The 13,441-nt window shown below is 50.1% G+C and overlaps 1 protein-coding gene across 2 annotated transcripts in view; it reads right to left on the bottom strand.

Moving 5' to 3' along the window:
* The window catches only part of LOC102384829 (L-serine dehydratase/L-threonine deaminase), a 16,555-nt gene extending 3,828 nt beyond the window's left edge, over nt 1-12,727 (bottom strand). Inside the window, exons 1-8 of one of the 2 annotated variants that reach the window (XM_025192784.1) lie at nt 12,655-12,711; nt 12,360-12,485; nt 7,314-7,474; nt 6,569-6,608; nt 5,121-5,260; nt 4,632-4,723; nt 3,163-3,390; nt 2,247-2,371 (exon numbers count right to left, since the gene is read on the bottom strand). In XM_025192784.1, coding sequence (XP_025048569.1) covers nt 2,247-2,371; nt 3,163-3,390; nt 4,632-4,723; nt 5,121-5,260; nt 6,569-6,608; nt 7,314-7,466 — 778 coding nt within the window. In that variant the 5' untranslated portion in view covers nt 7,467-7,474; nt 12,360-12,485; nt 12,655-12,711. Of the gene's footprint in view, nt 1-2,246; nt 2,372-3,162; nt 3,391-4,631; nt 4,724-5,120; nt 5,261-6,568; nt 6,609-7,313; nt 7,475-12,359; nt 12,486-12,654 lie in introns of both variants that reach the window. The other variant, XM_014526169.2, reaches the window with a different exon arrangement.
* Nucleotides 12,728-13,441: the final 714 nt, after the last annotated feature.

Here is a 13,441-nt window from a genome sequence, read left to right as displayed (position 1 = left end):
TGCCCCTCTCTTAGGAACACTGAGGCAAAGAACTCGTTGAGGAGTTCAGCCTTGTCCTCTCTGTCCGTCACCAATTGTTTCTGCCCATTTAGCAGGGGTCCTATTCCTCCCTGGGCCTTCCTTTTACTCCCTATATATCTAAAAAACAATTTCTTGTTGTCTTTTACTTGGGTTGCCATCCTCAGCTCCATGGTAGCTTTGGCCCGTCTAACTGCCTCCCTACAAACATGAGCAGAGGAGGTGTATTCGTCTTTGGTGATCTCTCCCTGTATCCACTTTTTATGTGCTCCCCTTTTGGCCCTTAGGCTGCCCTGGATTTCTGTGGTCAGCCAGGGAAGCCTCCTGGCCCCTTTCCCTCTTTTGCCTTGCTCGGAGATCGTCTTGCTTTGTGCCCAAAGGATCGTTTCCTTAAGGCACAGCCACCCTTCTTGGGCTCCCATCACTTCAAAACTCCTACTCTGCAGTGCGTCCTTGACTAATCGCCTGAGTTCATTGAGATCAGCTTTCCTAAAGTCTAGCACTTTCACCCTACTAGTTAGCCTGACTTGCTTGTCCTCCTGCAGGGGTGTCCATGTGGTGGGGGTGGTGCCTTCCACAAGGGGTGGCTGCCCATGAAAGGCAGGTAGGGGAAGTTCCTTCTCCTGCTGCTCTTCCCCATATCTATGCCAGGTTGGGAGGGACACAGATTCAGCTGCTGGCTCAACCCCTGGGTAGGACCCATGATGAACCCTGCTAGCATGGAAGGGGAGAAGTTGCTGGTTCTTGGATTTCTTGCGCTTGTCATCTTCAAAGAGTAGGTTTAGGCTTAAAATCTGGTCTGGATCAAATGAAGACTACATCCCCCTGAGGCATCTTTCTGTGAAAGGGCATATGGACAGAATCAGCCCAAATAGCATTAGTGTGACTGTGAAGAGTTCATGGGAACTCTTCCTGGGTGTGAGACCTGGAGAAAATGACTTGTTTGATCATTGTCAAAGGTGCCACAGATCTTGCTGGTCTTTAGTAGCATCAAAACCATGTAGGCAGCTGCTGGATAATGACTAGCAGGGGACACTCTTGTTCCTTTCATCCTTGAGTCTTGAGTGTCAGGCAGGTTCTCACTAGCACTGGCACTGTTTCTCAACCTTTTTAGACTCAATACTCCCATCATTGGACTCAAAGCATCCTTTGGAAAATGCCAGCTCTTAGTTTTAACTTGTTTTTTGACTACCAAAAAATATTAGAGCAATTCTTCTGTTGCAAAGAACTCAGAGGGCACATTTGAGGTGCTGCAAACTGCATGCAACACATGTGAACCCATACACTAATTTGCAGTGTAGCAGTGTTTTTTTGACACCATGAGATCCTAGTACCAAAAAAAAACCTCTGGTAAAAATAGTGGTGCAGCACATGTGGTAGCAGCATGAGCTCCCAAAAACCAGAGTCTGGCCAGCCAAAACTACTCTCTGGCTGCTGGCCAGGATCCGAGCAGCTAGGGCTCAGTGCTGCTGCTGCCCCAGGAGATGCCCAGATCCCCAGGTAATGCTTCTAACTTCCTCTCCCCTGTCTGGGTTCCTTTGCCACACACCAGAATGCACATGCAGGGTGTGCCCAGGGACAAATAGCAGTGGCACAAATATGGGCTGCTGCTATTTGTCCCAAGGGAAACACATGCCCCTGCATGTGTGTGCTTGTGGGGGGACACCCAGAAAGTTCACAGCAAGTCAGAACATTTTGAACACTATGGATTCCTGTTTGCAGTAATCTCTGGGTTTATCCTGTGAATCATGTCTGCACACCTAACGGTCCTAACACTGCGTGGCACCCCACAGCACCCTTGAAAGGATCTGAAAGAACCATGCACCCTGGTTGCGAGTCACTCCTCTAGGAGCACAAAGGATTGTGAGAGAGCCACTACTGGCCTGGCCTGGCCTGGCACTGAGACACCATTATCATTGCAGGTAAGAAGGGGAGGGAGGAGGAGTCCTTTACCCCAGATCATCCACTGGAGGGAGATTTAATGGGGGTGGCTAGATACTGGAGCAGTCAGCCACTGTGTGTGCAGTGAGGCTGGCTGCAGGATGGGACAGATGGTGGCTAATGCTAGTACACATCAAGGCAGATAACTGGGGGGCACACCCTCCGATGACGGGCCTCGCTGCTAGCCACTGTGTACACTGCTGATGAGCAGCCAAGACTTTCCATTGTGTTTGTGTGAGTGTGTGTGTGCATATGTGTATGCCCACACATACAGGCCTGTTACGTACCCATAAACTTTTCAATAGCTAAAATGGCCTCTTGGTCTGTGATGACTTCTGAGAAGACAGGGTGCTCCTGGGCCAGCCTTAGTGCCTCAGCTGCCACTGTCTTTACCCCAAGACTCATAGCAACACTGCAGCCAGGAGGGGAGAGGAGGAAGAAATATTTCTTAGTGATAGTAGAGTCTCTGAGAAGTGCCCCTGTTACATTTGTTACCAGCTCTCTTTAAGGACCATGGGGCAAGTGTGTGGGAAGCTGGTTTAGAGCCAGCTGAGGAGTAAGTCCTTGCTGCCTCTAGCAACCTTCTAGGCAGAGCTGGGGACTGGGTTGATGCTGCACCCTCAGGGCAGGGCTAAGTCCAGTCTCCAGTGCTATGGCCACATGGTGAGGGGGCAGCAGTGAGTAATCCCAAATCAGAACAACTTCCTTTTGTCTCTCTCTCTCTCCTCAGGTTCCCCCTTCTCCCTTTTGATCCATGCCAAGGGCAGCAGACAGCTGGCATAAGCTATCCACCACCAGCATAAGCTGTTTCCTGCCTCCTCCTAGATCACAAAGTAGTTGTCCTTAGGGAGGGGAGAACAGCATGGAGAACTGTCTCCCATCTCCTCTTAGCCCCATGGGGCAGGATCACTATGCCATTTGAGAGCATGTATGCCTGGGTAGAGATGCCCTGGCATAGGAGTGCAGTGGGATGGGGAATGATCAAAGACAAAGCGCATCTAGAATCCAAGGCACCTGGGCTGCAGAATAGAGAATGTGGAGGAGAAACCCCGTAAGACCAGGAGCATCTCCCCATCGTGGCTTGGATGATTTTTCTGTCCCTGTTGCCATAGCCCCTCTCCTTAAATACTGGGTCACAAGCTGCCGGCCCAGAGCAATGCTCCCCTTTCCCCACCAACATTCCTCCTCTCTGCCCCCACTCACCTGGTGATTTCCGGCAGTGTCACCAGTTTCCTAGCAGCTATGGCTGCGTTCAGGCTGTGTGCCCCTTTAGTCTCCATGGCAATAATGGGCACATCCTTCCAGCCCACCTCCCGGAGGCCCTGGATCACTCCGCACAGCATACCCCCTCCTCCCACAGATAGGGCCACTGCCCCAGGCTTGGACTCCATGCTTTTCTTCATCTCCCTCACCATGGATGTGTGTCCCTCCCTGCAAGGAGACAGTAGGAGCAGTCAGTGCTGTGGGGAAAGGAAGGTCAGGAGTAGAGATGAACCAAGATGAACAGCCCAGACTGAGCTGTGCATGAGGCCTCAGACAATGTGGGTCCTGAGTCTGCAGTTGTCCCAGCATCTTCTCACTGACTTAGGTGAAACTTCATCTGCTTACCAGCAGAGCTAGAGAAGCAGGCTCTGGCCTGGTCTGGCATATTAGCCTCAGACAGTACCTCAGGTTGCATTGGAGAGTCACGCTGTTCTTGGTGGCCTGTCAGTAGCTGAAAGCTGAGAGCAGGCCCCAAGCTGACATCAGTCAGATGATGGGCTAAACCAGAGCTGTCCAACTGGTGTTTCCTAGGCTGCATGTGGCCCACAAGGGGTTAATTTTTGCCCCTCAGGCTCCCACACAGCTGCCGCTCCCCCCATTACTCTGGTAGCAGCAGCACTGGGGAACTCTGGGCTCCCCCTCCCTCCTCTGACTTCCACTTTCTGCCCCGGACACAGGGGCCAGGGCAGGGCAGGGCAGTCCATGAGGCTGGGGGATCCGGCAGCCTGGAGTGCCCACATGGTGCTGTGCAGCAAGGGAGCCTGCAGCCAGGGTGCTGAGGGTGAGGCTGGGATGCCTATGTGGGCAGTGCAGTAGGTTGGGGGTGGGGAAAAGGCACGTGTGCAACAAGTGGCCCAGGATGGCTGTGGCCCATGATGATGCAGCCCATGCTGCTGCAGTCTGTGGGGTACATGGCCCCCAGTTGCTTAGAAGCTGAACGGCCCTGGGCTAAGCAAACCCTGACGTGGAGCTCGATTCCCACTCTTAGCTCAAGTGCTATGTTCTGTAGCTCAGCTCGGGGCCAATACGCAGGTACCTTAGCCAGGCTAGCAGCACTGTTTGCTGTGGACCCATTGATTTGAAGATGCACTATGAGGAACCTGCATCCACAGTGGTGGGTGGTGAATAGATGCATGCAGTCCACCTTGTGAGCTTCATCCTAGCACACCGATGGTGACTATGCTAATACAGCTTCAACAAAGGTCACATTTTTGCCTTGGCATCATCTCGTTAGAGACTCCACCCCATCGTGTGCACATAGTGGTCCCTTTGGGGCAACAGGCTGATAGATTTAGCTCTACTGCCCCTGGCTAGCCAGGGCACCAGGCATGTTATTAACCAACAGGGACTTAAAGGTGTGGCACTTCCAGCTCCCACCAGCCACCCCTCTTGTTTCCCAGGCCACTTACCAGATGAGGGGGTCATCAAAAGGAGGAACATAGACCCATTTAGGGTTGTTCTTCACCAGCTCCTTGGCTTGTTTAGTGGTTTCATCCACTGCCTGCAGAGCAGACAGATATTTTATCAGACACCAGTCCATGCAGAGACATCAGCACAGTTTGTCTTTTACCATTTAGGAGGATGGGGACTGGATAAGTAACGGGTCTCTCCTCATGGATTCCTGAAGGCTGTGGTATGTACACAACTTGATGTGAACATCTGGCATGGATGTGGGCACAACTCCCCCCTCCCTTAGTTTCTTCCCTCTACAGCAGAGACCTCAGCGGGGTCCACTCATGGGGGCACATGGACAGAGCAATGTACCTCACAGTCCACAATGTGATCTGCTCTCCAGATCTAGCTGCGCCCTGGTTCTGGGTAGACTGAGAAACATTGAACCTCCCAGCACAGACAGACACGTTTCTTGTACACTTCCTCTGCTAGATACACACACCTACCTCTCCCACAATTTCAGCAGTGGCTCCCTCATTCTTCAGCTGCTGGATGGTGAAATCTGGGGTGGATCTGGGAACAAGGATGGTGGCAGGGATACCCAGATTCCTGGCTGAGTAGGCAGCTGCCATGCCAGCATTACCACCTAAAAACAGTAGCATCAGGTGTCACAACTCCTCCCCATTCAACAGAATCTGTGCCACTCCCTCTCTTATCCTGGGGACCATCTCTCCCATAGTCTCCCCATGCCCAATCCCAACCCAGCCTGTCCTGGGGGCTGCCTAGCAGGGGCATAGTAATGGGTGTGCCCTGGGGAAGTCATGATTAATACAGTCAGTAGCCATGCCCTCTTCCATCAGAGCCTGTGTGAATGCCAACTTTCAGTCAAGTTAGTAACAGGCTTTTTTTGGAACTGAGCACCATGAAGCCAGGAGCTCACAGGGAATTACATAATTTTTCTAAACCACTTGCAATAGGTGATTTGCTGTGAAGTCACACCAGACAGTATGGCCCAGACACCACGAGTCTAGTCCTGTCCAAATTTCCATTCCCAGTTATGCCAGGCTGAGAATCCTGCACTCTGCCAGCAGAAGGGCAAATCCTGCATGCAAGGGCATGGGTGGGGAGCTTCAGAACAGAGTAGGAAATGAAGTGCTGAGCTCCCACATGACCAAAGCTGCGTAAAACTCTCTAGCTGTATTCCCCGCAGCCTACATATCCACATCTGGTGGCTCTTTGCAATCATCCTGCCACTACAAGTACCAGCCAGCAGGACACAGCTTGGCACACACTTGGGGCTTTCTGCACATCTCTGTGGGTGCATCTCATGTGCAATTAGCATGACTGAATAAATTCTGGTGTAATTTGCACCAGAATTTAATCGCTGCCACGAATGTTTATATGTGTGCTTGGGAGTGCAGCCCCTTGAGCAGGAGTGGTGCAGCCCCAGCTGGCAGAGAGTCCTAGGGGTCAGCCTGCTAGTCTGGAGCTGCTCTGCCCTGGCTCAACATGCTGCAGAGGGGCTGACTCAGGTATGAGGAAACTGAGGATGATACAGTGCGGGGCTGGCTGGAAGGCAGCCCCCATGCTGTAGCACTCTCGTGCCCTAGCCAGCCCCAGTCACCATCTACATGTGCATTGTGGTGCACTAATAACTCCACCATAGGATAATACTTGTGTTGGGCAGTACTATCATATGGTGAAGTTAATTAGTTTATCCTGGCCTAAAAGTGCCACATGTATAGATGGTGATGCATTACTGCTGAGCATGTAGACACATGTAGACTACAGCTGAGCATGTAGACATCTAAACACACGTGTAGATGCCCCCTGTGACTCTTATTTACACATATGCACAAGGGCAGGAGCCAAGTCCAGGAGGTTCTGGTGTGATACATCAGCTACCCACTGCACCATTCTGAGAGAGCTAGTGTCCCAGATTGGCGTATCTCACCTGAAGCGCATACAAAGTGCTTACAGCCGTTCTTCGCCTTCTGTGGGGATAAAGGAAGAGGAATGAATGGGAGCTGGTAATGACCCTGATGACCCTGTAAGAGTGGCCCCCCTCCTGGTTCTACATTTGAGCTGTTATTTCAGGTCATTGTGCCCTGCGTCATACTCTAGGTACTCTCTGCTTTTTAGTGGTACCTTCACTATGGTCCACAGTGCTGCCAAAGCCACCATGCCACCTCCCGCTCATTCAAGCCACCTTCCACATCCACTTCCATGACTCTCACTCAGTCCTGGCCCATCAATTTCCCACCCCCAGTTCCCTCTGGGAGTAGGTGGCTGGGTGGGTAGACTTGTGTGTCTGTCTTGGGACTGATGTGTGCTGCCATCCCACCATCTGGTAAACCCCATCCGGTTCTGCTCATTGCTAAGAGGCAGGGAGCATAGTGAGTATCCCTGCCAACTCTGTTCTTGTTCTTTCCAGTTATCTCCTCCCAGGGGCCATCTCTATGCTCCATCCTATATGGGCACAGAAATCCAGGGCAGGTTTTCCTCAGTCATCCCAGTTTAGAAGCTGGCTTTCTGAGCCAACACTACCTACAATATATGAATGCCTTTCTGTGCCTGCTACAAATGGATCCAGCCACCTCCTAGCAACAGTACATCTTGGTTGTAGTATGCATTCCTCCTTCCCCGCTATTCCATGACTATGCTCCTTCTCCCAGGCCTCCAGTTCCCAGGATCCATACCGTTTTACAGAAGTGGCCGATGCCCCGGATCTTAAATGAGCCAGAGGGCTGAGCATTGTCCAGCTTGAGGTAGACTTTGGTGCCAGCCACTTTGGAGAGGGCAATGCTTTTCCTTAGTGGTGTGGCTACATGCAGGTTCCTCTCAAAAATCATTCTGAGCACTAAGAAAAGAAAACAAGACATGTAAGTGTCCCTGAGTCTTGTGTGAGCCTGTGACAGTCTGCCTTTGCCGGGGATTTGTACTGTAGGCCACAGCTCCTTTTTAAAAACACATTGTTTCTACCCTTCCTGACTGTGGAGAAAACTTTGAGTTGATATGATGACAGCCTGCCTTGAATTGCAGGGGTGTGAGCTGGCCCATCCAGTGCCCTGTTAGCTCTGAAGCCTCATAAAGGTTGAGTTAGATCTGAACAATGATCAGACCCTGCTGGGAAGGGGCCAGGTGTATTATATCACCTGAGAAAGCCACCCTAGAGGGATGGGGCAGGGGACCATGGAACAGGGGGACTTAAGGGAAAGTGTCTCAGGGAGTGGCAGACCTGGGTAAGTAAGGCTGGTCTGCTTGATGTGTTATAGCTAGGAAGAGTCTTGGATGGGGCAGGATTCTTCTCTGAGCTGGAAAACAGGCTGCTACCTTAAGTCTGGATAGCATCAGCATGTTACCTACACTGGGAGAATGGAACCTGAGGGACCAAACTCAGACCTGATATAAATGGGGTCTGAATGTACCTGATGTAAATGGGGTCAAACTTCCATTTGACTCCAAGTCAGTCAGTGGATGTATTCAAGTCCTATCATCTCTTTGCATCCTTCTGTCCTTGTTTTCAGTACCATGTGGCTGGTGTGTATGAATCCAGTTTGCCATGTCCCTGTTGCCTCTCTGTCTCTCTCAAAACCCACCACTTCAGGGGGACTAGAAGCATATGCAGCAGAAAGCCGGGGCTGAAACTTTTTGTGGCGGCTGGCAATTGCAGCAGCACTACAGCACTGCCATCCAGCAGTGCCCAGCACCACTTGGCATGCAGCTGCTCCTCTGCCACTGCATAGAGCACCAGTGCACATCAGCCCTATGGGAGGGAGGGGCAGGGGTCCCCCCCAAATAATATTTTCCCCCATGACTTATGACTAGAAGCCCAACCTTCCCCTCAGAGGAGTAAGAAGTAGCATCCCAAAGATATCCAGACACCTGTGAATGTTATCAGAAGTTATCAGCAGAAAAACTGGTTAGACCTCCAGTACCAAAAGATCCCCCAGGCTGCTACATGTGACTTACAGTAGCAAACAGTCATCAGGGCTTTATATCCTTGATATAGACCAGCCACTAGAAGGTGGCCATACCATGCTTGGCTGGCACATTGTACATGGTTATCATGACCTACTTAATCACTTCTCCTCCTTTCTGCTTGTTTGTCCATACATCTGGAAAGTAAACTCTTTGAGGAGGTAGAGTGACTATTGTATTTGAGTTACTATTGTCTATGAAATCCTTAGCATGCAGAGAAAAGGTACCTCAACGGATCTGAACTTACAACTGGAAAAAAAATCCTGTTGTTCTAATTGTTTTTTCTGCAAAATGCTAGGAAAGTCCAAAATAAACTAAAGCTATTGCATTTCCTCCCCCGCTTTTTCACACTCTAAAGGGTGGGAATATTGTGGGAATACTAGACTGTTTTAGACTGGATATCAGGAAACTCTGTGTCAGCGTTAGAACAGCGAGGCAGTGGAATAGACTGCCTAGGGAAGCTGTGGAATCTCCTTCACTGGAGGCTTTCAAGAGGAGGTTGGATAAGCTTTGGTCATGGATGGTCTAGGAGTAGCAATGCCAGGAATGTGCTATGAAGGGCACAGGAGACCATCACAAATGCTTGGAGATCATAAGAAGTGCCCAGAGTGGATGCAAACTGGAAAATGAGGCTGAGCTCCACAGCTGGCTTGGTTATAAAACAGGATTGAAGAGCTAAGACAAGTTTATGGAGAGGACAGGATGACAGACAGAGGAGTTCTGGCTCTACAATTAGGATATAGTATACTTGGAGTTGTGTTCCTCCTTCCCAGGTAGCAGAGCAGAGTGAAGGGTGTTTGGCTTGCCCCTATGCTTCTGGGCTTTGCTAGTTACCACATGGTGCTGCAAAGGAATGTTTTCCCCTCCAGCTGTTACAGCTGTCAAGAGGTGTTTTTCCATTTCCCTCAAAAGCACTGGCTGCAGCCAAGGCTGGGGATTTTGACTGGGGTATGCCAGTGCTCCTGCTGGGACTAAAACCCAGAGGTTGCTAATTTGAGGGTTTTGCTCCTCCCCTCAGAGTCAGATTGATCACCATATTTGCAATTGGGAAGGAATTTTAGCCTGTGGTCAGACTGGCAGGGACTGTGGGGGTTTTTGACTTTGCATTGGGGGCATGGTCCTCTTCTTATGCACATTCTGACAAACTGCTTCCTCTCTGTGCAGTGACAGGACACTGACAGTGCTTTTGTCCTCTTGCTTTACTGGTGGCAATTTAGGGTGCTCTTGATGTTATCCAGCATTGTATGAGGAGGTTGTTCATGCAGTTTTGCTTGGCATAGGCTAGACCAGTGGTTCCCAGCCTTTTTAGAATAAAAAGGCTTGGGAACTGTTTTATCTTTAGTGGAACCCCATTTAAAACAATTTTTTTTATTACAGTGTGTAAAAAAGAGAGACTGGAAACATATGTTTTAAACAAACTAGAAAAAACAAACATGAATAACCATAATAAATGTGATACTTGAGCCTAGTGCTGCCTGAGTTGGGAACCACTGCTCTAGAAAGATGCTCTTATAGCTTCTGTCACCACGGGGTCTGAAAACCCTTCATCTATAAAGTACTTATCCCTGGAACAATTCTGAGGCACCGAGACTAAGGGTCATATTCCATCTCACTCCGAAGATCTCTTATGCCACTCAGGGCATTAAGGGTGAGGTCTAGACATAAGATGTTTTTCAATGCAAAGAAGATTCCTTGAATGAGGGCTTTGTACAAAAACATAACATGTATTTAATATTCACAGAAAACCCACAAGTTTCCCACAGTAGCAGAAACTGCTCTTTCAGCACATGGCCTAAAAAAGAAAGGGAGAGGGAGGGTGGGAAGGAAAGTAACAGTTAAGGGGCAACCTGGGGTGGGGAGGGGAAGGGAGGAAGGGGGTGGTTCACCGCAGGGCATACATGCCTTTGCAAAGCCCAGCCATGGGTAGAGTCCTGCTGGCCAACATGGTGCGGTGCAGTGCAGCAAGGCCCAGTAGCAGCTCCCACCAGCTTGCCCCAGAGACCTCCTGCCTCATTCTTACTTTCAGCCTGGGCTATGACCTGTTCTGGGAAAGGAGGGGTGAGTGCCTCCCCTGAACCTTGTGTGCACTCCACCTGTCTCAGGAATTGCATTTCCTGGGGGATTAATTTTTGCTCCTTAGACACACACACACTCTGGAAAGATACTGTTGCTAAGCGAGTGATGTCCTCTTTGTGGGGTGTCCAAGTCCTTTGGGTCCTTACTCAGCTTCACTCCCTTTAGAACTGGCCCAGCTGGGGATATCACTTGCCAGGAGAAATATGCAAGCAGAGACTCTCAGTTAGATCCTGTTGCAGGCTCGCGGGTGTCCTCTTGTGGTCAGCCCAGGCCTGCTTGCCCTCCCGAAGTTCCCATCTGCCACGTCTTTATGATTGAGTAGGCTCACGGTTCAGCCAGGGGCAACCTTAGGTGCTCTCTTTCAGTGATCACATCATAGGGCCACCTCTGCTTGGGCCCCTGCAATGTGACCCCTTCTGTCTACTATCAGTCCTACTGGTTTTTCAGCCCAATCAGCTCCTTGGGCTCACCACTCTATGCCAGTTTCTCTACTTTTCGCAAGTTAGGCTGCAGCCTCCTTATCAGTCAGCCCCACCAGGCTCGCAGGGGCCCGTTATCAGTTTTGCAGGAATTGCTCTCCCTTCAAACCCTAATTTTCTCTGATTCTGTGAAATATGTCTAAATAACAAACATTCACTGCACTTGCTATAGGTGCCCTCACTAGCCTCCCACCTTCCCATCCAGCACCCCCATGCACCTACATCCTTGTGGCCAGGTGACTACTCTGCAAAACAATAAAAAAACCAAGAAACTCAGTTCCTGTTGGGATGCCTTTCCCCAGGCATCTAGTAATGTCCACTGGGGTTCATCCCAGCTCCAGCCCTCCTAAGCCTAGTCACAGTCTGTAGCCCAGATTCTTCAGGTCTTGACAAAAAGCTCTTTCACTCAGCTGTGCCAGGGCCTGTCTGTCAGTTATTCCCAGAACTGAGCTTATGCAGTCCCAGGCCTTAGAAGGTGCCTTTTCCTCACTCACAACACCTAATGCGGCCCAGAGTCCCTTACATGCTCCCCTTCCTTCATCCTTGTCTCAGGGTTGGAGTCTGTTCATTGGATACTTCTTGTTTTAACTCTTCCTGGAAAAGAAGTCCTCATTTATGTGCTTCTTTTCTGGTCTTTGCTCTATTGTGAAGTAGTAGTGTTGCAAACTCAAGTCTCAGATAACCCTCTTCCTTGCAACGCATGTTATGCATGGGGTTCTGGGTCAGGCTTTTCTATTGTCCCTGGTTTTCTTTAATGATGTCAACAATTCTCTGTGGCAGTCAGTTCAGAAAGGGAATAGCCTGTTGAGGCCCGTGGAGCTTCGATCACAGCAAACATTAGTGGGGCCAACATCAGATCCCAGTGTTTGGGGCCTGTCCTATACATATCTTCAACATGTTTTTTAAGGTCTTACTGAATTGCTCCTACATCCTTGTGGCCCTTAAGTTCTTACCTATACAACTGTTCCTAACCAATGTACCACATGTAGCAGGCCAGAGGGGTGTCCTGCAGTGCTTTGCTGCTCCTGGCAGTCAGTCCTTACCTACTTGCTCTCCCAATTTCTTGGTGACCTAGTGATTCTTTCCTGCCATGTCTTGATGTGTATGATTAATATGAAGTAAGTTCTCAGTCTCACTGGGTGCGTGCCCCCCTCCCTCTTATCAGTCAGTCCCATCGGGGTGCAATCCCCCTTTATCAGTTAGTCTCACCACATTAGCCAGTCCCGCTGTGCCTGGGCGCTCCTTATCAGTCAATTCCCAAATAGCCCTGCCTTATGAGTCCTACTGACCATGTGGCCTCCTTATCAGTTATCCAGAAGTTGTTTATCAAAATACCTGTAAATAAAAAATGTTCACTGCACTCAACATAAGTGTCCTCAGTGGCCTCTTAACACTTCATCCAGCCACTCATCCAGCCCAACCACCCTTTCCCCAGGCCCTCCCCAGGCTTTTACTCACTCCCATTGGGATTTATCCCAGGTCTAGCCCTCTTAAGCCTACTCACGGTTTGTAGTTCAGCTTCTTTAGGTCTTGGCAAGGAGTTTCTTCCCTCAGCTGTGCCAGGGCCTGACTGCCAGCTTGTCCCTGGAACTGAGCTTTTATAGCGCCAGGCTCCACCCCTTTTAGCTGAAGTAACCCTGCCCTTAAAAGGTGCCAGTCCACCCCTTTCCTTATTTATTCCACCTAATGGGGTCAGGGATCCCCTATTGCAGTTCCCCATCCTCCATTCTGTAAGATGACAAGTGGCTTGGAAGTGTAACTGAGGTTGTGCTCTCAGCCTCTTGCAGGAGGTGAGGGCTATGGCTAGGTTTTTGTGAGGGAAAGAAGGGAAGAAACAATACAATTGCCTCACAGCAACTCCACTAGCCATCAAAATGACTATTGGCTGCTGTGTGAGCCCTTGTGGTGGGAAGAGAAACGGCAGAGATTTTGAGACTTAGGCTAGGGACAAACATTACACATAAACTGGTTTAAGCGATCAGAAACTGGTTTAAACCTGTAACAGAACAGATGTTCAGTGCACATACACCAGTTTGAAAATGGCTGAAACCAGTTTGCGATAAACCTAGTTGAATGTAGTACCAGACTTCAGACCCCTTGCTGGTTTAACATAAACCAGACACTGCCAGCACCCCAGCATGCTCTCTGGGCTGGGTGGAGCTCTTTGTTCCACAGCAGGGTTGGCCCTTCCCCTCTGCTCCCTGGCTGCAGATCAGCACAGACTTGCAGTCTGCCTGGCTTCTCCCTGCTAAGCAGGGATTATTCCTCCCCCCCTTACACAGACACCTCAG

Source organism: Alligator sinensis, unplaced genomic scaffold (assembly GCF_000455745.1).
Source record: "Alligator sinensis unplaced genomic scaffold, ASM45574v1 scaffold216_1, whole genome shotgun sequence".
Classification (NCBI taxonomy): domain Eukaryota; kingdom Metazoa; phylum Chordata; order Crocodylia; family Alligatoridae; genus Alligator; species Alligator sinensis.
Note: the sequence above shows the minus strand (reverse complement) of the source record. Positions and strands in the feature narration are given on the sequence as shown.